At 42.3% G+C, this 22170-nt stretch overlaps 1 protein-coding gene across 20 annotated transcripts in view; it reads right to left on the bottom strand.

Annotated features, from left to right (window-relative positions):
- The window catches only part of nrxn1a (neurexin 1a), a 66502-nt gene extending 53519 nt beyond the window's left edge, over positions 1-12983 (bottom strand). For 10 of the 20 annotated variants that reach the window (XM_076887594.1, XM_076887599.1, XM_014410313.3 and 7 more), the window contains exons 1-4: positions 12605-12982; positions 10087-11521; positions 2477-2494; positions 1666-1695 (exon numbers count right to left, since the gene is read on the bottom strand). In XM_076887594.1, the coding sequence (XP_076743709.1) occupies positions 1666-1695; positions 2477-2494; positions 10087-10819 (781 nt within the window). In that variant the 5' untranslated portion in view covers positions 10820-11521; positions 12605-12982. Of the gene's footprint in view, positions 1-1665; positions 1696-2476; positions 2495-10086; positions 11522-12604 lie in introns of all 20 variants that reach the window. The other 10 variants (XM_076887597.1, XM_076887601.1, XM_012921847.5 and 7 more) reach the window with 3 other exon arrangements.
- Positions 12984-22170: the final 9187 nt, after the last annotated feature.

The raw sequence follows: 22170 nt of genomic DNA, 5'->3' as shown, positions 1-22170 counted from the left end.
GCAGACATTTTAAGGCAGAAACTTCAGCAATGTGAGTTTACTTAGCAATCAAAACACAGAAAAAAAAGCCCAGATAGAAATATACTTGTCATAATAGAGATGTCTTACATGATAGATGTTTAGAGACATCATTTGTTCTCTTCAAGATATTTCTATCTGCTAGCTAGGATGAACATTTCATTAAATGGCACATTTCAGCGAATGCACGGCAGCCCTGTCACAATGGGAGACAGCCGTCATCACATCGTCTCTCTCATCCAATCAAAGAGCACAATAGACGCAGATCAGCCTGTCACGATCAAGCCTGTCTTCATGTGGGCCAATCAGTGTATTCATCAGCGTCATGCAGAGCCGACCGATCGAGCAGCACCTACCTTCCCGATTTTCAAAAGCACGGTAGGCTCGAGCTTCTATTCAGTCGCACGCATGCAGGCAAAAGTAACAGCACGCTCACGCACGCATATGCACACACACTCATACGTCAACACCTTACCTTACCAAAAATGAAACATTCCAATTTAACAGCAATTGCACATAAGAATTTGAAGCTGAACAGCTCTAAGTCTGAAATTACCATACATTCAAGAGCCTGTCAATACATTCAACTTCAAAACCATCCAGAATAGCTCATTAGCCATAGATACATAAAAAAGTATGGGAGGTACCTCTGAGCTTTCCTAAAATCACAAAGGGTGGTGTCCCACACAGAGTGTAAGAGGGCAGGAACAAAGAAGGAGAAGGAGAAGGGGGTGGGGCAAGAAGAAAAGAGGTGTGGCAGTGTGAGTTTTTTGGCCATCAGTGAACAGTTTTCAAGCAGACCAGTGGCACTTGTTTTTGGGGATGTCTTCAAAAACACTGGGCAACTTGTGTTTTGAGGTGTAGCAGCAATGCTTTCATATGCTGCAGGAACATCTGTTCAGAATCACATGCGCTCGCCAACGTATTAACGGGAGCCCATGTGAGCACCGGCAACGGCAGAGCGAGACATGCTGGAAGCAGATGAAAAGCCATGGAGGAGTGCGGATGTGCGTTTCTCTGAAAGCTTCCAGTCACTGATTCAAACCCTGTTGTAAGAGCACACATGCACATGTATGGCTACATCGTACACACACACACTCAGCACTCACATCCCTCTCAGTCAAACTCTTACACACAGATGAGAGAAAATGAAATGAGGTGAATAGTAAAGACCAAATCAAACCATCCATGTTGTCAGTCGGTCAGTCGGCCCATAGATCCATCTCCATGACCTGGAGCCCTGCCAAGTCTAATCCAACCAAGCGCTGAAGCAGCAGCCATCTACACCCTCCCGTTACTCCAGCCTTGACTACTGAATATATATCTTAGAAGAAGTTTCTCTCAGATTCATCACTTAACACCTAAAATAATCTTCAAAGGCATGGTTCAGGTCTAACTGTTTCAGCAAATTGCATTCGTTTCAGCTTAAATTAAAACTCTGGACTGTTTAACGTCTTAATCACGGAGAAAAAACTGACCTTCGTTCAGTGCCTAGAGAGACAACTTTCTTCGGCTCCAGGTGGCGATGAGGTGGGGGAGGGATACAAGGAGTGTTGGAGGAGTGTAGGGGGAGTTAAGAGGTAAGGGGGAGGGAAGGGTGATGGTATAGCAGAGGACAACAGGAAGTGAGGTAAGAGGAGGCCATACCTTGGTCGCCAATCATCAGGTGTGCCAGACCTTAAAGGAAGACAAGAGCACAGTCAGCACAGTAAAGGATCATGGGGTCTGTGTGTGCGCATGTATGTGATTTTGTGATACAGGAGTTTGTCAATGGCATGCTGATGAAGGCTAAATTTCTCTGTGCCGGTGTGTGTATCTGTGAGTGCATGAGTCATCTAAATTATACAAAATCTCTAAAAAAAACCCAAAACAACCCTCGCTTTGAAGACACTTACTTATCCTAGGCACCGATCCTACGCACAAACAGGTATGAACACAGACGTTTGCACATAGCCATAAACTAGGTCGTACACTTTACAGTATTTGCGCGTCTACATAACCTCGAGGCAAGAGCCACTTCAGATGATTGCGCATGAGATGTAGTACTTACCAGATATCAGCATCCAACCCCTACATACCCACACAGACCAACATACATCTAGGCTGGTTACCTTTTTTTAACCTGGCTATCTATTACTAATGTATTTCCATAACAGAAAATGTGCTGAGTGAGAGATGAAGGTAATACTGACATGGAAAAGATGTGAAAGCGAGAAGAGGAATGATGAAAAAGAAAAGATGATCATGATTACGAGTTAACTGAAGAGCAAGAAAGGTGTCGATTAGAAAAAAGAAGCGAGAAGAATGAGGAAAAGTTTGAACTAAGAGATAGATAGATAGATAGATAGATAGATAGATAGATAGATAGATAGATAGATAGATAGATAGATAGATAGATAGATAGATAGATAGATAGATAGATAGATAGATAGATAGATAGATAGATAGTACAACCTACCTGGAGTGTAGCTGTGCTCTGGAAAGGTGTTGCGGCCGGCCGAGGAGAGAGAGAGACAGACATTCATTAACATGCATGCTCAGCCCTTGGGTTACCATGGCTACTTACTGTACATGCACACCTGTCCGGGGTTACCGCGGCAACACACATGCAAAAGTCCACGCACGGACACAATGGATACCATGCTGCACTGGTAGCCAAAACTGAGATTTATCTATACATACAGATGAACAGTCTCTCTACGACTCCACGCGGGTACAAAAACACATATCTAAGAGCGTAAACAAACACACGCCCACCCACACTTGTAGGGTACACAGGGGTGGAGGTAGGGGTATTCAGGTAGAGGGGTGGGGAGGGGGTGTTGGTGTAAATATACAGTCCTACCTGTAGGTTTGGATTCAAGAGCCATTTACCCCATAACTTACCTTGTAGCCGCTTCCTCTCCCCGGAGCCCCCCGACATATAGCATGCAACACACACTTTCAATCTCGCAATCTCTCCCACATCCTCTTTACCTCTCTCCCCTCCTTCTCTCTCTCTCGCTTTCTCTCTCTCTCTCTCTCTCTCTCTCTCTCACACACACACACACACACACGCACACACACTCACACCAACGTCGACTATGGCAGTAATAATGATGTGAAATAGCAGGGTAAACATGTAGGGATGGATTAGCAGTGCAGGAAGACAAGGGGCATGCATGGTCCAATACTGGGACAGAGTGTGTGTGTCTGTGTGCTTGTGTGTACATGAAACTTTGGGCGCCTGTGTGTGGATGTGTGAGTCTTGAGCTTTGTGTTCATGTGAGTGTTTCCTTCCCTCTGCCCTTGTGCCGGTGGCATGGCAGAAACAGGTGGAACCATTAGCATGCTAACAGTGATTTGCCCTCAAGGACAATGCAAGCCAGGCCAGGCCTAACAAGCCAGGTTCACTCTGCCTTCACTGGAGGGCAAAATAACTTAGACAGTAATTACATTTATGCACGGGCTCTGCTCAAACTGTCTTCACTTACTACATCTATATTCTGAGTATCTCAAATCATTTTATTTCACCAAAGTGACATATTGATGTGCTCCGGAACAAAACCCTCATAAATAGTTCCTTCATTGCACTGGTATTAAATATGTAATATACTGCAGTTTTTTCAGGGCTGAGAATGCCTACAGTAAATAACAACATTACGCTTTGCAAATACTTCTAGGCTTGACACAAATCTGCAAAAATATGAGCAGGAATAAAAGTGGATCATTTGGGAGCCTTGAAGATACTGTGTAATTGTAAACGTGTACGGAAACTAAGACTGCCACAGCTAAATTGCTTATTTCTAGCATAGTCCTAAGGATTCATATTTTCCTCTAGCAGAGCATGTTCATTCTGTATTAAAGATTCATAACTGAATTTTTTTCTAATTTTTAGAGGGTTATAATTTTATCTCAAAGCTTTATTGTGCAGCTACACCGAGGCTGCTGGGTTCAAAATAACACAGTAATTTCAAGGTACCATATAAAAGATAAACCTTTATGCCCGGCTTTGCCTGACTCTACACAAAACAACTACACAGTGTCGGCTCATATACTCGCAAATAATGATCATCCCAGTTTTGAAAGCGACAACTCTTTCACAACCTACAATCAACATATTTGCAACCTTAGATGCTATTAACATGTTTTTGCTTCAGTCCTGGGCCTCTAGTCCCCTTCTTTTTTAGCCATCCACTTAATTTTAAACACAAACTGAGAATTATCTCCTCTAAAGTGTGTCAGTGCATCTAGAATGAGAATTTCCTTTGAAAAACTATAAATCCGTAAGAGTAACTCACTGCTAGTGTTGCTGATGCATATATATTGGTTCAGCCTGCGGTTCCTGGGGTTTGAGATATCCCACAGTGCCGGTATCTTGTCACACCAAAATGAACAACAGCGCATGAGGCCAGCTTTTTTAAAAATAAATATTATAGATCCAGAACACACAAAATAGCCCTCCAGAAAATGTGGGCTATCCAAAGAAAACACATCATCTGCTCAGTTTTTCCTCACCAACTTCTTTATATCTCTGAACCAAGAATGATTCTGAGAATTTAAAGATGGCGTTGCACTCTTCTGTCCAAGGTCTGTGTGTTGGTTAGCTGGCTAAGAAAGACTGCACTTTCAGTAGAAAAGCTCAGTCCATTAAATCTGTTTCCAGAACTAATGTCTGTGAGTTTTTTTAATACTACTACCAGTAAGTAACTAAAAAAGATTTCAATTAACCTTCAAGAGCTGACTGTTAAGCTTCTTTAGGCTTTTTAAAAAAAAAATTATTGTGCCTAATGTGCACTGATGAAATTGACAGATGAAAAAACTGCTGCTGATATGCTTGACACAGCTGAACCCACCTTCTCATTTTTCTTTAATTGCTGAGTTGCCCTTTTGGTTAACTGCAGTTTCCTCCACATAACAAACTGATGCATTTTCCTCCCTCACAGAATTTGTTATTGTCCTTCCTATCAATCAAGGCATTTGATTCCCCCCCTTCTAGCAACTGCACAAATCAACTAGTTTTCCTTTGACTGATTGCTTTAGAATTTAGGGTATAGAATTTGCCTCTTCTTTTCTTTTTTTTTGCCCATAAAGAATTTAATATATTAAATCCAAAAGCAATTAATAATTGTGACGCTATACGTGAAAAGCTGGCCAAATATAGAAACCAAAAATGCAGCTGCACACAAAAACAGCTATGCTATTTCCAGTGTTTGTTATCTGAAATTCACTGTCTGCAAATGCCTCTCAAAACTATGTCCCAAAACGTAGCGTATCAACCCATTTCTGATGCATAAACTGCAAATAAAAGGCATGCTATTTTGCACTATATCCTTATCTGCCAAACCTCATGGCTATGAGGGGAAAGCCTGGCTCAGCTAAGCTACAAATGCCTTGGGGTGCAACCCGGTCAGACAGCCAGTGAAATTTTTAACTCTTTTTGGGGGGGCCATTTTAACCCAGAAGTTTTGCAATTTTATGCAAATTAATAATTAAAATAATGAAAACATTGAAAAATGTTGTGTTACAATTGCACATCATTTTCATTCAACATTTATGCCTAAACTCTGAAATCTTAATCTACAAAAATAAAAAGAGAAGAGTCTGAACTGATTTGCTTACACCAAAACTTAATGCTAAGCTACAATACCAAGTCTCAGAGCAAATTTCAGCTCTAAAGTAAAACACAATAATATGTTTTCTCTGAAGCTGCAATTTAGTTTGAAAAGAGAATTTCCACATTATTTTAACCATGTAATGCTACAAAGCTTCTTACTTAAGACATTGAAGCACATCCGTCTAAGCAGACCTCCAAACTCGAGACTACAATTTATGTGACTACAATTACTAACAGCAGCCACTGGTGCCAAGAGAAAAAACATGACTCTGGCGCATGTTTTCCAAAACAATTGGCTTCACTCACAAATGAAATGTGAGTCCAACACTAGGAATATAAAACACCCCCTTAAAAGGAATAAGTGGCCTCTTGTTGAGCGACGAGTGCCAGAGAAAAGTAGATATTGTATCTGGTGTGAGCTTTTCCATAAAATGTCTTCACCTCTTATTTAGCCTGTAAAGCTACACCGCTGTTAGGAACCTCAGTGGTATTGTGACTAATGCTGGTGCTGGAGCCAGTGCACTGTGTGAATGTGTTTCTCTGTGTGATTGTATATTTTGTGTTGCACGTGTTTGTGCAGGTATGCGTGTGCCACTGCTGTCTGTCTCCCACTGTGCCCTAAGCAGCAGCAGCAGAACAGCAGACTGGATTAGACTGGCTTGGATCATACCTAATTCTCAGTGCAGCACTGAGTTTCTGCACAGAGCTGATCATAGCTTCACCTTTCACTTCCTGAACACACGTGCAGCACAAAAGCCCAACAACTGCTATTTATTTTAGCACTAATGATTTAGTCTGCAAAATGCCAAAACTACTAAATAATACTAAAAATTGTCTGGCGTTAAGTACCGGGGCACAAGATGATGCTTTTAAACTCTTATTTTTTCTGACCAGCAGCCCAAAACATAAATATATTAAATGTAAAATGATACAAATGACAAAAAAGACAGCATCTCTCACTTTTTAGAAACTAGATCAAGGGAATATTTGGCATTTCTACTTTAGAAGTGGCTTAAACGCATTTTCATGATTACTTAATCAGCAGATGACTCACCCAATTAATTGCTTTTTGCTCATAAAATATTGGAAAATAGTTAAATAATAGTCAAGGTAAGATACTCTGCTTGTTTTATTAGTCGGTACAAAACCCAATAAATATTCAGTTTACTTTCATATATGACAAAGAAAAACATCAAATGCTTACATTCGGGGACATTCTTTGTATTTTCTTCCTAATTAATTCATTTTTAATCATCAAAACAGCTGCTAATTAATTTTCTTCTTATTTCTCTCTCATATAGACTAATTATTTCCTCACAAATGAACATAAACGTACCTACTTTAATACCGTTTTTATCTCCGTGGCATGTTAGGAGTGGTGGTCAAGACTTTCATTATTGCCTTTGACGACCCTCTCCGTGCTGCGTCTGATTTTTAATTGCACTAACTTTTGCTTCCTCGCATCCCCTCTCCTCCGATGACCCGGAAAACTCCACATGTAGCAGTTTATTTTTACAGTGCTTGCTTTGTAGTGTCATTTACAGGATTGACAGAAAGCACATACTGAGGCGCAATGCACTGTTGTGCTGTGCCGTCAAGCAAAGCCCCAATTTGTTTTTTCATTTACAATCGAAAACATTTTTATGAAGCCGCGTGGCGCATTTTAGTGCAAATAATAATGTAACAATTCAGAACAAACAGCACTGTTCTATACATGAATTAGAGGATTTAAAATGTTCATTTAATTACTATTATAGCTGCAGCTAATTCAATGTATTAAACAACTTTCATATTTCATGAATTTATAAACAAGAGATTTTCATATCCATCTGTCTTTAAAAGGTAAAATTTTAAATTGTTCCTTATAGAAGATTCTAGGAAATCTTTATGAATGAGTTAGACAGGGCGTCCAACTGTGAAGCCTGTTATAAGTAACCAGCAGCTCTTAAGGCTGGCACTATGGATCCATGGATTTGTATAATGGAAGCTTCGGCACCGCTGTCCTTGCATCTCGTCCTTGCATCTTCACCTTATATCCTCACTGGGAGGAGCTAAGATGCGAGAAAGAGATGTGAGGGGAGGAAGCAAAAAAGTATATTGAAAAGAAGCCCATATGTTGCCTTTTGTAGTGGTTAATAAGGTCATTTCAAAGTCATTAAATTCAAAATCAATAAATAGACTATGTCACTGATTCTTGTCTTAAAACATTTAGATATCACCTTGTTTTTACCAGTGGCTGGTAGGAGGTAACACAGCCTTTCTGTGTGGAGTCTGCATATTCTGCCTGTGCCGATACTGTGCAAAAATATGCATGTTAAGGTATTAACTGATTCTAATTTGGACATTGGTGTGACTGTAAGTGTGAATGGTTGTCTGTCTCCCTGTTGTTAGCCTAGTGATGAACTGGTGCCTGTCCAGTGTGACCTATGATAGCTGGGATAGTCTCCAGCCCTCCAACATGACTCTCATTTGAATAAGCAATTAAGAAAATAGATGGACAGATGTTAATGACCATCGCCAGACCACTACACCATGTGAGACATGGGGAAATCAAATGTTTCTGTGAGTCCACAAAATGCAACAGCTGTTAAAGTTCTGAAGAAAAACAACTGAAAACAAGGTCCAATGCAAAATCTGTAAAGACACCATTGAAACTGATAAGTACTGAATAATATTTTTGCTTAAAATGCCCATCTGCACCTGCTATGGAATGTGTGTGGCTATTTTCTTTCCAGGTACTAGAGGTGGACAACACAGGCAACCCTGGCAACACCTGAAGCCAGTGTGTTGACTTTACAACTAAACCTGTCATTGTTAGTTTAGGTTCACTTCTTATGCTTCCTATTTTTTTTAATTAACTGTTTGTTAATTGCCTCGTTTGTGTGCATCTCCCTTGTTTGTTGTAGGACAGGTGGCCCGATTTGTGAACATGCCTCCTAGATTAAACACGCAGTAATCTCCACTCACTGCCACATGCGTGTAAACAGAGTGGAAAGACTGCGTGGCAGATATGATGCCTGAAGTCATTTGGAGCTGCAGGTACAAACGAGTGCAGAAGGGGGGAGGCTGGAGCTGAGGCGTGGAAGCAGGAGGGTTAGGAACGCATCTTTCATCGTGTCTTCTTATTAGTCCTGTTTCCATGGTAACCTAAGCCAGCCTACTGTCCACTAAATGCTAGGGTGTGATATGACGGGTGGCTAAAGGGGATGTGTGATGTTGAAATTGGTGCTGGGTGGGGTTTAAGGTTAGCCATGATGGAAGGCCACTCGGCTGTTTTTTGGCTGATACATTTGTGTCATTTAAAAAAAAGAAGAGGAAAAAGAAGAAAAATCAATTGCTGGGGGGGGGGGCCTGATTGGTATCGCTGGTGCTGAAAACAAAAAAGCACAGACTCGTTTTAGAGAGCTATCGATTAAGAATGCAAATTATCTCTGAATGAACTGAAGCAAATCTGAAGACACACACAACTTAGAAGGGGGAAATTAATGAATTTGCAATGATAACCATAACCTGGTAGCTGAGTTCATTAAGCAGCTGTTTCATTTTTGTAACAGCCATCAGTACGCTGCCCAATGTATTGGCACTTGTAGTGACCAAAGGCACTACTGGAAGTATTAAGAGAAGGTCTTCTAGCAGTTATAAAACGATCTGCGGCATACTTACAAGCGTTTATAGTCTGACTTTTTCATCTTTATAAACACAACACTGTCTCCTTTTTTATTATGCATAAAAGCACTGACACAAAATCATTACACACAATCACACAGACACAAACAGAGCATCTTAACAGGCTGCAAGCTGTTCAAATTAATGGCAGGCGATAGATTGTACACACATCATTCAGCACCCTATGTATGGTACCTCTGAAGGCCATTTAGAATCAATGCAAATCCATTAACACAGGCAGGCAGGTGTCGGCCATATAACAACCACTGATTTCCAGCATCTAAGCCCTGCTCCAATTAGAGTTTCTCAACATGAGCCAACAGCCATGTCCACAACTGATCTATATAGTTATTGTGTTTTGCCAAATGCACCTACTGAGCTCCTCAAAACCTGCAGCCAGCCATTTTAGTGACTTTCAAGAATTTGTTTCAAATTGTTTTCAAGCTCTCTTCTCCAGCTTCACTACACTGACTTCTCTTCCTGGGAGTGGGCTTAATTTTGGGTTCTGGAGGAGCTCACTTAAACTGGGAGCCACCGGCAGGTGTAAGAAATCAATCTCAAACATAATCAGTATGCATGTCTTGCACTGTTTGTGAAGGCTCCTGGTCCATACACACAAATTGAAGGTAAATGTGAAGGTGTGAATGAGAAATAGATATCTTTGTTGAAGGACTTGGTGTTTGTAAAGAGAGGTATACATATATGTCCACATATGTAAGCGTATGTGCATGTGTCTTTTGAGGTGTACATGTGTATGTGTAAAGGATGGGATGTATATGATGGGTCAGCATGATTTTGGGCCTTACCTTCGCTGCAGTCATTGCCTTGGTAGCCGGTGTCGGAGCAGTCGCAGACAGCCTGGTCGTTGACCACATTGCACACCCCTCCGTTCTGGCACTGATGGTCTGGGCCACAGCCAGCTGTTACTGTGACGCCCTCTGAGCCGTCTAGTGTCACCAGTGAGCCATTGATGCTCACTGCCGTGATCCAGCCACGGAAGGCAGGGTGTTCCCGCACTGAAGGAGAGGTGAGGCGGAGGGGCGAAGAATGTAGCTCTGGGCTCACCCCGCCCATGTAGGTATGACTGAATACTGTCATGTCTCTTCTCTTACTCTTCACTTCTGCCCATCCTTCCAATCGCCCATCCACCTCCAACGAGGTGTTCCTCCAATCCCGCTTGACACGCACTGCGTGCCACCGCCCATCACTCACCGCCACACCTGACTGCAGCTCAGCCGGCTCAGCACAGAAGATGGAGAAACGCAGCCGAAGGTGACCGTGGAGAAGCAGCAGCTCCAGAAAGTCGCAGAATCCCTCGTCATCCAGGTAGAGCAGCAGGCCCTCCTGGCTGTGAGTCCGCAGGCTGAAGCTCAGCACACTCTCGCAGCAAGCGTTCCATACTGGGAACCGCCCCCACTGGCTGGAAACGCCTCCAAACTCCAGGACCTCACCTTGGGCCTGGCCCCCCACGCTGCACAGGCAGAGCCCCAGGAAGAGCAGTGGGGCTGCCGCCCAAACACAAACCGCCATTACACTCATACACACACTCACGCTCACACTCACACACACACACGGGAGGAGATAGTGGCTAGAGCTGGGGTGTTCCCTCTAGCCTACAGCTCATGGTGACAACTGTAGGGGCTTGTGAAGAACTCTTTATGGGTTTCTCAGGTGACCCTTCTATCTTGCAAGTGCTCCTTTCAAAGGTTGGCTCCTATAGGATTCAGCTCCAGGAAAGGGAGGGGGTCAAACAGCGGCTCCCGCCATCCTTTCAGTATGCTTTGGACATCTTTTTTTCCCTTGGCCTCTTGTTTGTGTCGTCTCTGAGATGCTCAGTGTCTCCTCTCCATTCAGTCTTTATTCTTATCTTCTGACATATGAGATTCCAGGTGTGTGTGTTTGTGTGAACGTCTGTGTGAGTGTTAGATATGTGACAAATTGTATGTGAACTCCATCTTTGTGCCCTAGATAGGGCCTTATCCCCCATGCAGGCAATTCCCCACGGAGTACAAGTGCAAGTGTGTGTGTGTGTGTGTGTGTGTCTCACACACTGGTAATGGAGAGAAATGACACCGTCATAGCAGTATTTTCTCCCCCTCCTCCCTTTCTTAGTAGGGCAAGACTTAAAGTGTGTGTGGGCAAAAAAAAATATGTGTGTGTTTGTGTGTGTTCGAATGTATGTGTGTGTGCAAGTGAGGTATGTGTGTCTCTCACTGCCGCGTCATCACTCTCTCCAGCGACCTACAGAGAGAACAGAGACGGCACAATCAACCAGGGTCACACACACACTCACGCATACATATATACAATACACAAACTCTCGCGCACACATACACAACCTGATCCCGCTGTTGTTCTCAGATTACTCTTTCTCGTGCATTTCTGCGCGCATACACACAAAGACATCATATTGTCACACTACACAAGGAGCAGGCCCACATAAGTCTTTATAAACATACAGATTAACACGTAGAATTTTTACTTCCACGCAGCCCACACGGCAGTGGTTTAAGCCAAGCACATACAGTATATAGGCACGCGCATACATACATACATACACAAACAGCACCTCCTTCAGCAGAGCTCCCATCATGCCGCAGGAGATTTTTATAAGGTGGCATACCTGCGGCGGCCTTAATGTCCAAAAAGAACAGCTGGACCCACTCTGACACTGGCGGTATTCTTACAGATTTTAATCAACAGCTTTCGTGTTTCAGTTTATTTTGTAAATGGGTTTAACGAGGCTACCTCACGGCACCGTCAAACACCGTGTTAGGTTCATCACAAAGAGCGGGAGCAGCACCGCGCGCTGCGGCGGATGACTCAAACCGCCTCGCTTTTATCGAATTAACGGCTTCAGAGCCCATTTCAAACAGTTGAACACATTCACACGCGCACACACGGCACAACCCCACAGTGGCAGCAAATGCACACGCACAGTGGACTACACGTAGCGTCTTCTCGGAGTCTTTGAGAGGCGAAAAGCGGCGACATCACAGTTATTGATAGACGGGGTGAATGAATGCGGTTGAAATATCGATTCTCGATTTGCGGCTATATTTTCTCTCCATTTTTTTCTCCCTCTCGACTACACCGGGGGTTCGGTCTCATCACCTGAGCCCTTAGCGCCTGACGTTAACTACAGCTTAGCTCACCGGTTACATGTTAATTACTTATTTTTTTTCTTTATACGGTTAACCTGCTGTTTTAATTGGAATTACACCTGTAATAGTGTCGTGGCAGCCTCGCCCCGGTAAATAAAAGGCAAACCGACCGCGGTGTTCCCTCAGCTCAGGCACATATTACACTAGAAAACCGACCTACCTCACGCGCATCCTGTGGTTCCGTGGCAACAGTGCCGCGCGCGGCTCATCGATTTCCCTTCCATTTGAGGAGAATCTCCCCCGAATTCGCGAGAGAGGAGAGAGCAGGCGCGCGCCTGGTGGCAGACTGAGTCGGTCTACCGGACAGGGACGAAACTATCATAGGATCGCCTCCAGGCGACAAGGTGCTATTGCTCTCTCTCTCATACACACTCTCTCTAGCTTCCCTTTCCTCTCTCGCGCTCAATCTCTCTCTCTCTCTCTCGCTCGCTCTCTCTCTCTCTGTGACTCAATGCCGCTCTCCCCCTCTCCTTCTCTCCGTTCTCCTGAGGAGGAAAAGGTGCAGTCTGATGCTCTCCGCGAGACTCGACAGAGGGAACGTCACGTGGTCGCAGGAGAACGATGGAGTGTGAATGTGTATTTGTGTGTATGTGTGTGTGTGTGTGTGTAAGAGAGAGAGAGAGTGAGAGGAGAGGATGGGCGGGGCCGCGCGCCGCTGCAGCACCTTGGACAGGGCGCACTCACCGCCCGTACGAAGCTGAAACGCTATTACCGGAGGCAGAAAATGAGGCGAGAGCCTGGGTAGATCCGAATGATTAAATCCGTGAGTGACAGTGAGGATGGCCTTTACTTCACTGGCGCCACAGGAGCGAGAGTAAAGACAGCGATTCAGTGAACTGTGGGGGAAAGGACGGATTGAAGAGGCCGTGTCAGTTTACAGATCTCTCTCAATCTGTTTCTCTTCTCACACAGAGAAAACATAATCCATCTGAAAATAGATTACATACGGTGTTCAGACACCACACGGACATATTACTGTTCACACCCTCCTTAGTTCCAGTTAAGAGAAACCTTCAGGGTGGATAAGGCCCTTGAACACTGACCTCAGCCCCTTCCAACACCTTTGGGATGAGCTAGTGCCATTTCTGTGTCAGGCCTTAAAGCCCACCAGTGTCTTACTAACTGTGCCAGGAGTGTTAATCTCACGCTCTAGTGACTGAACTGGAACAAATCCACAACCATATAGTGTCAGCACATTAGACTGAGATGTTCAACAATAATTTATGGCTGCCATATCTTAGATAAGAATCTGAGCATTATTATTATTTTTATTTTATTTTCAGTTTCTGATTTTAATTGATTTTAGTTATTGTTCCCACAGTGGAATTTATTGTTTCAATTGTCTTTTTAAGTGTTTTAAAACACTTTGTTTTTGCTGTCTTTTCATTAGCTTCAGTTTTAGTTTTAGTCTTTTTATTTGTCATAATGAGGGTATTTGTCAGGGTCAAGATTTAAGAACCTTACAAAAGGTATTCCAAACAAACACAGTTGAATCACACTCATCTTGAAATCCTGGGTCTAGGTAAAGAGATGCACCCACACCTCAATGGGCAGGTTGTTGTCAAATGCAACAAGCTGAAAAAGAAATACATTTCCTTTCCAGTTTTATGAGCACAATGTTTTGTTTTAGTGGATTTTAGTATTTCTTTCTTAGTTTTTGCATATTTGTCTGACTTGCATGTTTCAGATCATCAGACAATTTTTAATATTAGACAAAGATAACCCTAGCAAACACAAAATGCAGTTTTAAAAAGATTATTGAATTTATTAAGAGAATAAAGCTCTCCAGACCTACTTGGCCCTATATGTGACAGATTAACTGCCTCCCGGTTTTAAATTATTAATTAATTTATTGTTAATTATCCAATTTTTGGGGGAAAGTTGAGTTCACTTTCACTAGCCTCACCGAGGCCTGATTGCCGCCAGATCCGTTGACTCAAGAAATTGCTTAAATAGAAACTGTCTGACGAAGTGAAGATCTCAAAAGCAACACATCATGCCACGATCTAAAGGAACAAGAACAGATGAGATACAAAGTCATTTATCAATCTGGAAAGGGTTGCAAAGCCACTTTTAGCTTTGGGACCCCAGTAAACCACTGTAAGAACCATTATCTACAAATGGAGTAAATTTGGAACAGCGGTGAACTTTCCCCGAAGCGGCCAGGCTATTAAAATATCTCAAAGAGCACATCAACGACCCATCCAGGAGAGTTCCAAGTAGAAAACCACTGGTGACCAAAGGGAACACAAAGGCTTGTCTCACATTTGCCAAATAACATCTTGATGATCCCTGGGAATTTTGGGAAAAATATTCTGTGGCCTGACGAGACAAAGGCATAATGTTTTCAGGGAAGTTTTGAGTCCTGCTACATCTAGCATAAAATTAACACAGCATTTCATAAGAAGAACATCATGCCAACAGTCAAACATGGTGGTGGTTGTGTGATGGTCTGGGGTTACTTTACTACTTCAGCACCTGTAGAATTTGTTGTAATTGATGGAAACATAGATTCTGCTCTATATAAGAAAGAGAATGTCCAGCCTGAAGCTCAAGTTCACTTAGTTTATGTGGCAGGACAATGGTCCAAAACACACCAGCAAGTCCACCTCTGAATGTTAAACAAGTGAAAATGAACAAAAAGAGGTTTTGGAGTGGCCTATTTAAACTTCTGACTTAAATCAGGTTGAAATGCTTTGGCATTATCTTAAACAGGTTGTTCATGCTAGACAAAAAAAAAAATCTTCATTTAAAAGCTGCACCATGTATTTCCTCAGGTCTAATATTAAAATTAGTTTGATGCTCTGAAACAAGGGTGACAAACATGCAAAAAATGAATAAATCAGGAGGAGAGCAAATACGTTTTTACAGCATTGTCACGGTCCTGGGTCGGTTCGACCCAGCATTTTGAGTTTCTTATGTTTTAGTTTATTTTTGCATTATGGATCATTTCTTATTCTCTGGTGATACTGTTTTGATTATAATTATGTTCTGTTCCTTTAGCTATCCGATGATGATGATGATTATTTCTGGTTTAGGTCTTGCTATCTTGCCCTCATTTTTAGTTTAGGTTGCCTGTGCTTAGTCTTCTCTGCCCGTATGTCCCTCTGTCTGTCCAGGGTGTCTTGTCTGGTCCTCTGTGTCTGTTAGTTTCCTGTTTTATTCTGAAGGTCCTTGTCTTATGTGAGTGTTTTCAGGTTACGTTTCCCCTGCCTCGTCAGTTGTGATTTTCCCCAGGTGTGTTCCCCAGGTGTGTAATCGCTTGATTACTGCCTCAGTGTATTTAAACCCAGTGTGTCTTTGTGTCAGTGTCGCGTCGTTAACGTCTGTTCATCCTCTTACCCCGCCCCCCCGTGTGTTCTGTTTGCCGTCCTGCTAGTTCATTTGCATTCCAGTCTAGCGAGTTCTTTGTTCAGTCTGCTTTTCCTCAATAAAGCTGAGGGTTTTGAGTTCACCTATGTCTCCGTGAGTCCTGCTCTTGGGTCCACCTTTTTGCCTGCCTTCACACAGCCGAAACATGACAAGCACTCTGTGTAACTTTTTTTTCCACAACTAGTTTTAGTTTCAACTTTTGTTTCAGTTAGCAACCTCGGTGTGCATATATTTCAGAACAGTGTTTGAAATCCCCCTGACTCATGATTTGTGTGTGTTATGCAGTGGGTCTCAAATGGTATGCCCATGCACGCCAGTGTGCCGTGAGGTAAGTTCAGGTGCGCCAACCATACATTATTAAAGCACTAAAGTTATGATGGAATTGGTAATTTACTGTGCCAGGACTTTGTATGCATTCATTTCTTATACAGAGGAAAATTCCTACAAATGACTTTTGCTAAAATCCATTCGCACCATTGTCAGATTGTGGGGAATATTGCAGCCAGACACAGAGAAGCATGCGGTGTTAAGTCCCTGATCTGTTGGGAAAAGTTGGACAATGCTAATACAATTTCAAGTATTCATAGATAGTATAAAAGATGGATTGGGTTCCTGCTCTGAAGAATGAAGTTTGAACCTGCATTCTTTCTAACAGCCATAATGGAGGTCTTCTTAGGTTGCAAAAAGGCTACAAGGTTTTAAAACAAAGGCGATGGGAAAGATTCCTCAGCACCCTTTCTCTATGACCTGGGTAAAGGAGGAAGATCCAGGGGATGTGGCATGCACTGTCCTTGTTTTTTTTTTAGTCAGAACCATTTCTCTGATGTCATGTCAGGTTTAAAAAAAACACCAATATGTAGATGATCAAAAAGCTCAGCACAAGGCTTTCTAACAGGACTTCTCTAAACATTGTGTGAGCTCACAGGGGCTATGTCCATACATTTCATGCAAGGAAGGTAAAATGGGTCTAATCCAGTGTCAGCAAGGCTGTTCACTGGTCTGAGTAAAAGCACTGAATCACAGAAACCTTAGACGAAAGTGGCAAAACTCACAAAAGTTGCACTTCCAGATGCCAAAACAGGCAACAAAAAGTGCTTTTGCTTTACATTTCCACCAAAAAATGGAAATATTTTTATGTTTGTAAGATAACTGAGGCTTAAAAAAACCCTGAAATATAAAAATGAGTGTAATTTGTAGTTTTAATTCATCACTATGTATAACTGTGTAATGCACAGACATGCACTAGCATCCACTTTTGAAATTCGCAAAAGTTGAGGCTTCCACATACTTGGGGCATGTGGTGTAAACTAGATGTACAGATTGGGATCCCATCCAAGCTCCTCAGCAAACACACATGCAGAGCAAACACTTTTTTCCAGCCCATCCCCGGGAGGGAGGGGATTCCAGCTGTGTTGAGCCCAGCTCAAAGGTGCTCTCTCTGGGCTCCCTGGGCCAGCTGCTGCTGCTGCTCTTCTTCTCTCTCTTCTACTGGATCTATATACAAGCCCAGCTCAAGAACAAAATGACTAAAATGAAAACATCTGAAATTGACTTCCATACACCTATAGGTAATTATTGTCATTCACAATGTGCAAATAGTTCAAACTTCATGTATGTCAAGAACAAATGCATGTCTTTGTGTGAAGTGTTAGTGTTTATTGTAAGCAAATATCCAAAGCCAAAGATGATTTTCTTTGTTCTAATCAGGCATGATGGTGATGTGAATGCTGTTTGTTTTTGAGGTTCATATCTCATATCTATGTTATGACTCTATTTGAAAACCACACTCATATTAACATGGAACAAAGAATCCTCAATAGAAATTTATGGTACAGTTCTGGATGGCGGTTGTCCTCGCTCTGCCCCCAAGGAGCCAATCAACAGCTGAACTGGAAAACATATGAGCCAATCATCTAGTTGTGCACTATTAAGGGATTAGAGCCCTTTCAACTGTGCAGTAGCATGCACATCTTCTTGTTATATACTAAACATGAAGTCCAGTGTATTTTTAAAAAAATCTTGGCCTACTGTATCTGCCTGCTGTTAATATGGGTATAGTATAATTTTGATAGAAGCCTCAAAATAAAGGGAGTTAATAAGATGACTGCTGTGTCACTAAATGTCCTCTAGAAGGACTTTGGTTACATATAACTTGACATAGGCATTATTAAATTTCAACTGAGAGTACAAGCCATACTTTGGCCATACTACTACTTTGTCATACCGACACCTTCATCAGGTGCTGGAAGGAGAATGAGTTATAGAACTAGGAAACTGGCAGCTGAAGGTTGGCGCCTCCTGTAAAATGAACAGCCCTGACCTTACTGGAGGAGCTGATTCAAGATGCACTTTAAAGAAACACTGAATGGAGTCCTTACACTGATGTTCAGCTGTTAAATGCACTCCATCTTTAATCCTGTCTTTGTACGCTAGCTACCATCTTTAGCTGTGTTTGTTTGGAGAAGATTGCACAATCTGACTGCTGTTTGAGATATTTGCTTATGTACACATTTGCTCCACCAAGGCAGACGACTGTTAAGAAGGCAGCTTTATGGTAAATAAATATGACCACACAAAGGCTCAAATTGATTTGAGCAACAGATATCAAAGCAAAACCGCAGAAAGCCCACGATGAGGTAAAGATGGGAGGTCTGAGCGAGCAGTTGTGCACTTGTTTCAGTGGGTGTTCTTATGTGTGACGGGAGTGTTGGCGAGAGAAGAGGAGCGAACCAGACAGGGAGGAGGAGGAGTTACTATGGAAACTATCCCAACATCAGCACCTGGTTTCCCATTGGACTGACCACCAACACCACTCCACCATAACTGCCTCATACTACTCGTTTTTCCTCCTCCTTCTTCTCGCTCTCTCCTCCCATCCTCGTGACCTTTTGGACCAAATGGCATTATCAAATAATAACGTTCCTCCCTGTGTTCCCCTGTGAAATAAAGAAACACCACAGAAGATGTGGTAAGCGTTTCTAGTGCAGAGTGTGACATGCATAAACAAATTCATTCACATGCAGTCACTGAATGAAGTATTGATGAAGCAGTTTCTGTTTACAGTGTGTTCCTGACTGCTTTTTTTCTCACTAGAATTAATAAAAATTGTTCCTGATTCTAGAAGATGCTTGAAATTAGAAACACTTTCAGACTTTTTTTTGGATGGATATATGGATATTTTTTCCAGCAAAGATTTCGGATTCAAAGTTTAATGATGGGTACCCTCATATAATTACATGCGATAATTCTAAAAGGCTGGGCAGCAAACTTCACGCGACTTCTGTTTTATTTAATGGATGAACCCGGGATGAAACTCCTTCTCAGCTGATTAAGATAGAAATGAGCAAAATGGAAAGGCACAGAGGAGGCTCAATTCAGCATGCTGCAGAGCAGGTTATCTGTTTCTACAAGAGCCATCAAGACGCGATGTGATGCATCATCAGTCTGTAAGAGGCACAGGGAAATGCATTATACCATGAGCATTTTAAATTGCTGCGACTCTATCAGCCGGCATTAAGCGTGACAGATATGGGCCGCCTCTGATTGCATTAGTCTTTATTGAATGATGCGGTTCTGTACATATCTCCATCCACATCCCTTCTTCCTCTCTTTCCTCCTTCTAACTTCCCCTCTCTCTTCCTCCCTCTGACAGGCTGACAGCAGGCAGTGACCCCTGACTCTTTGCCTACTCAGCAAAGAGAAGGTCACTGTATATGTGTGTGGGTGTGTATACATATTTCCTTTATGTATGTGTGCGTGTGTGCGGCAGCACTTGTGCGCGGGTAATATGTGTCTGGGCTGCCAGCAGAGAAAATATACAGCCAAAAATAAAAACTCATCTGTCAGCATCCAGCGTGAGTGCGTGTGTTTGTGTGCCCATATTTTTGTGCTTGCATTTATGTCAGTTTGCGCCGCTGTGTTTGGAGCTCTGAGCTTCAGATGACGAGGTTTACCTAGCTGATGCCATGAATGGTGACAAACAGCGTGTTGAAATCGCAGGTTTTTAGCGGTGATGCGATATAAAAGTGGGATTATACGCATGCAGGGGAGTTTTCCCCGTCATTTAAAACACTTAATTCCACAGTGGTGTGAGAATATGATTATTATGGTAAGATTTTCTGAGTCAGGCCCACTGCTGTCATGTGTATGTGAAAGTGTGTATCTGTGCGTGCGCATAAGTGAGTTAGTGTGTGTATGTGTGAGTGTGTTTGACAGGCAACCACCCTTTTCTAAATGAGATTAAATGGGAGGTTTGTCTCTAATCGTGTTGTAATGAGTTTCTGTGTAGCTCATACATTTACTAATTCCACTTGCCAATAGTGCAAACAGCCACGTGTGTGCATGGGCGTATATGTGTGTGTATGGGTGTGTCTCTGCGTGGGAGGTAGCAGAGGTCACCTCCCTGCAATCTTACTCTCATTTATAACAATAGCGCTGACCTGTCCTCATCAAAGGATTGCAATTTCGAAACACAAATAACATTAGCTCGTGTGCACAAACATGCACACATGGATGCCCCTGGTGGACACGCACACAAACACACACGCACTCACACACATCGAGCACAAGTCCATCTGTGTATGGATCTGTGTGTCATTAGAACTCTCAGCAGGCATTAGCATTGATCATCTGACCAGCAGATGGAGAGTGACCGACAAGTACCAAACAAAGCCTGTCTGATTGTGTGTCTGTGTGTCTGTGTGTGCGCTTGCAGAGAAGTGGGTGAAGAGGTTGAAAGACAGGAGAGAGTGAGTGTCTGTGAGGCTATGTATTGCATGGCCAAAAAAAAAAGGAGAAAAGAAGAAAAATCAAGATCCACTGTAAATTTGGTTTGCATCACCGATTTCACATTTGTAAATGTGGATATGCGCAGAGCTTTTTGTGTGTCTGCAAAAATCAAAATGACCATAACTCTTGACCTCAGAGCAGCGACTGGTTGTCATGCAGCTCAGCACAGCCTGCGGCACTCCATGGCCTACAGTTAGAGGTCAAGGCTCAGAGCAGTTCTGAGCAGTGGACTGGATTTTCAGAGTTAATAATAAAAGAGAAAACCAGTAACGAGGAACACACCGCCACCTTGTACATCTGAACTTTTACCTTTTGCTCTGTGGCCTCTGAAATACCACGCACTGAGAACACTGCAGCACCCAAGTACCTGAACATGCATGCACTTTACATGTAAATTACACCTTCAGCACACACACACACACACACACACACACACACACACACACACACACACACACACACACACACACACACACACACACCACAATGGGATCTCATACACTGTATAAGCAGTTGCCGAGCTTTTTCATCTTACACACCACCACAACCCAGTCAACTCAAGAACCTCTTCATCAGCAACACCGCTCATGTTCAAATATGTTAATTTGAACCCATTTCAAACTGAATGTGGAATAATTTCAGTTTAGCATCTACAGTTAATGACTGCATCAGCTTAATCACCGTTTAGGCAGCTTTCATAATGTTTAGCAGCCAGTTTTAACTGTTTATCCATTAAGTTTATCTTATTGTTTCTCCAGTCTTACCGTTATTTGTTAGCATTTCTTTCAGATTGTTTAAGCTAATATTTCCATGGACCCCTAGTTATCATGAGATACAGGAATCATTGCACAAAATGACAAATAAACTATACAGACACCCCCAAACTATTTCTCTCATTTAAAAAGACCAGTAGGACTAGGGCACATTTTAAAAATAATAACTGCCTTAGTTTGTGGATTCAGGTTTCTTTCTTTCTTTCTTTCTTTCTTTCTTTCTTTCTTTCTTTCTTTCTTTCTTTCTTTCTTTCTTTCTTTCTTTCTTTCTTTCTTTCTTTCTTTCTTTCTTTCTTTTTTACTGTCACACTTTCTTGAGTTAGGTAGGCTACTGGGACACTTAATGAGGAAGAAGCATCATTAATAGGTCCAGAAAAAGCTGTGTAGCATGGGTAATTCCTGAGGATTTTATAACAGCCAAAGCCAAATGTACCTTGATTTAGGTTATAGTGGCAGGCACGTTTGGCTTTGTACAAAAAAAGTACAAAAATCTAGAGTCTTTCTTCCAAAGAGCCAGATGTTCTTGTAAACCTTTGAGCAATATTGCTTTAGCCTTAGGTCTTTCAAACTTTTTCTTTGGACACTTTTTCTTTAGAGTCCTTGTACTTGACAATTTTCAGAAAAATATTTTATTCTTGTTAGTTTGTTAGTTTGTTGAACTACTTAGCACTCACCTATGAATCAATCAAGCATACGATGGCCCTCAACTCAAAAGAGGACCAGTGTTGTGTCTGCACATAATAGTAACTCAGCAAGTTCAAATTGTTTCTTTAGATACTTCGTAACTGTTGCA

This window comes from Maylandia zebra, linkage group LG8 (genome assembly GCF_041146795.1).
Source record: "Maylandia zebra isolate NMK-2024a linkage group LG8, Mzebra_GT3a, whole genome shotgun sequence".
Lineage (NCBI taxonomy): Eukaryota > Metazoa > Chordata > Actinopteri > Cichliformes > Cichlidae > Maylandia > Maylandia zebra.
Note: the sequence above shows the minus strand (reverse complement) of the source record. Positions and strands in the feature narration are given on the sequence as shown.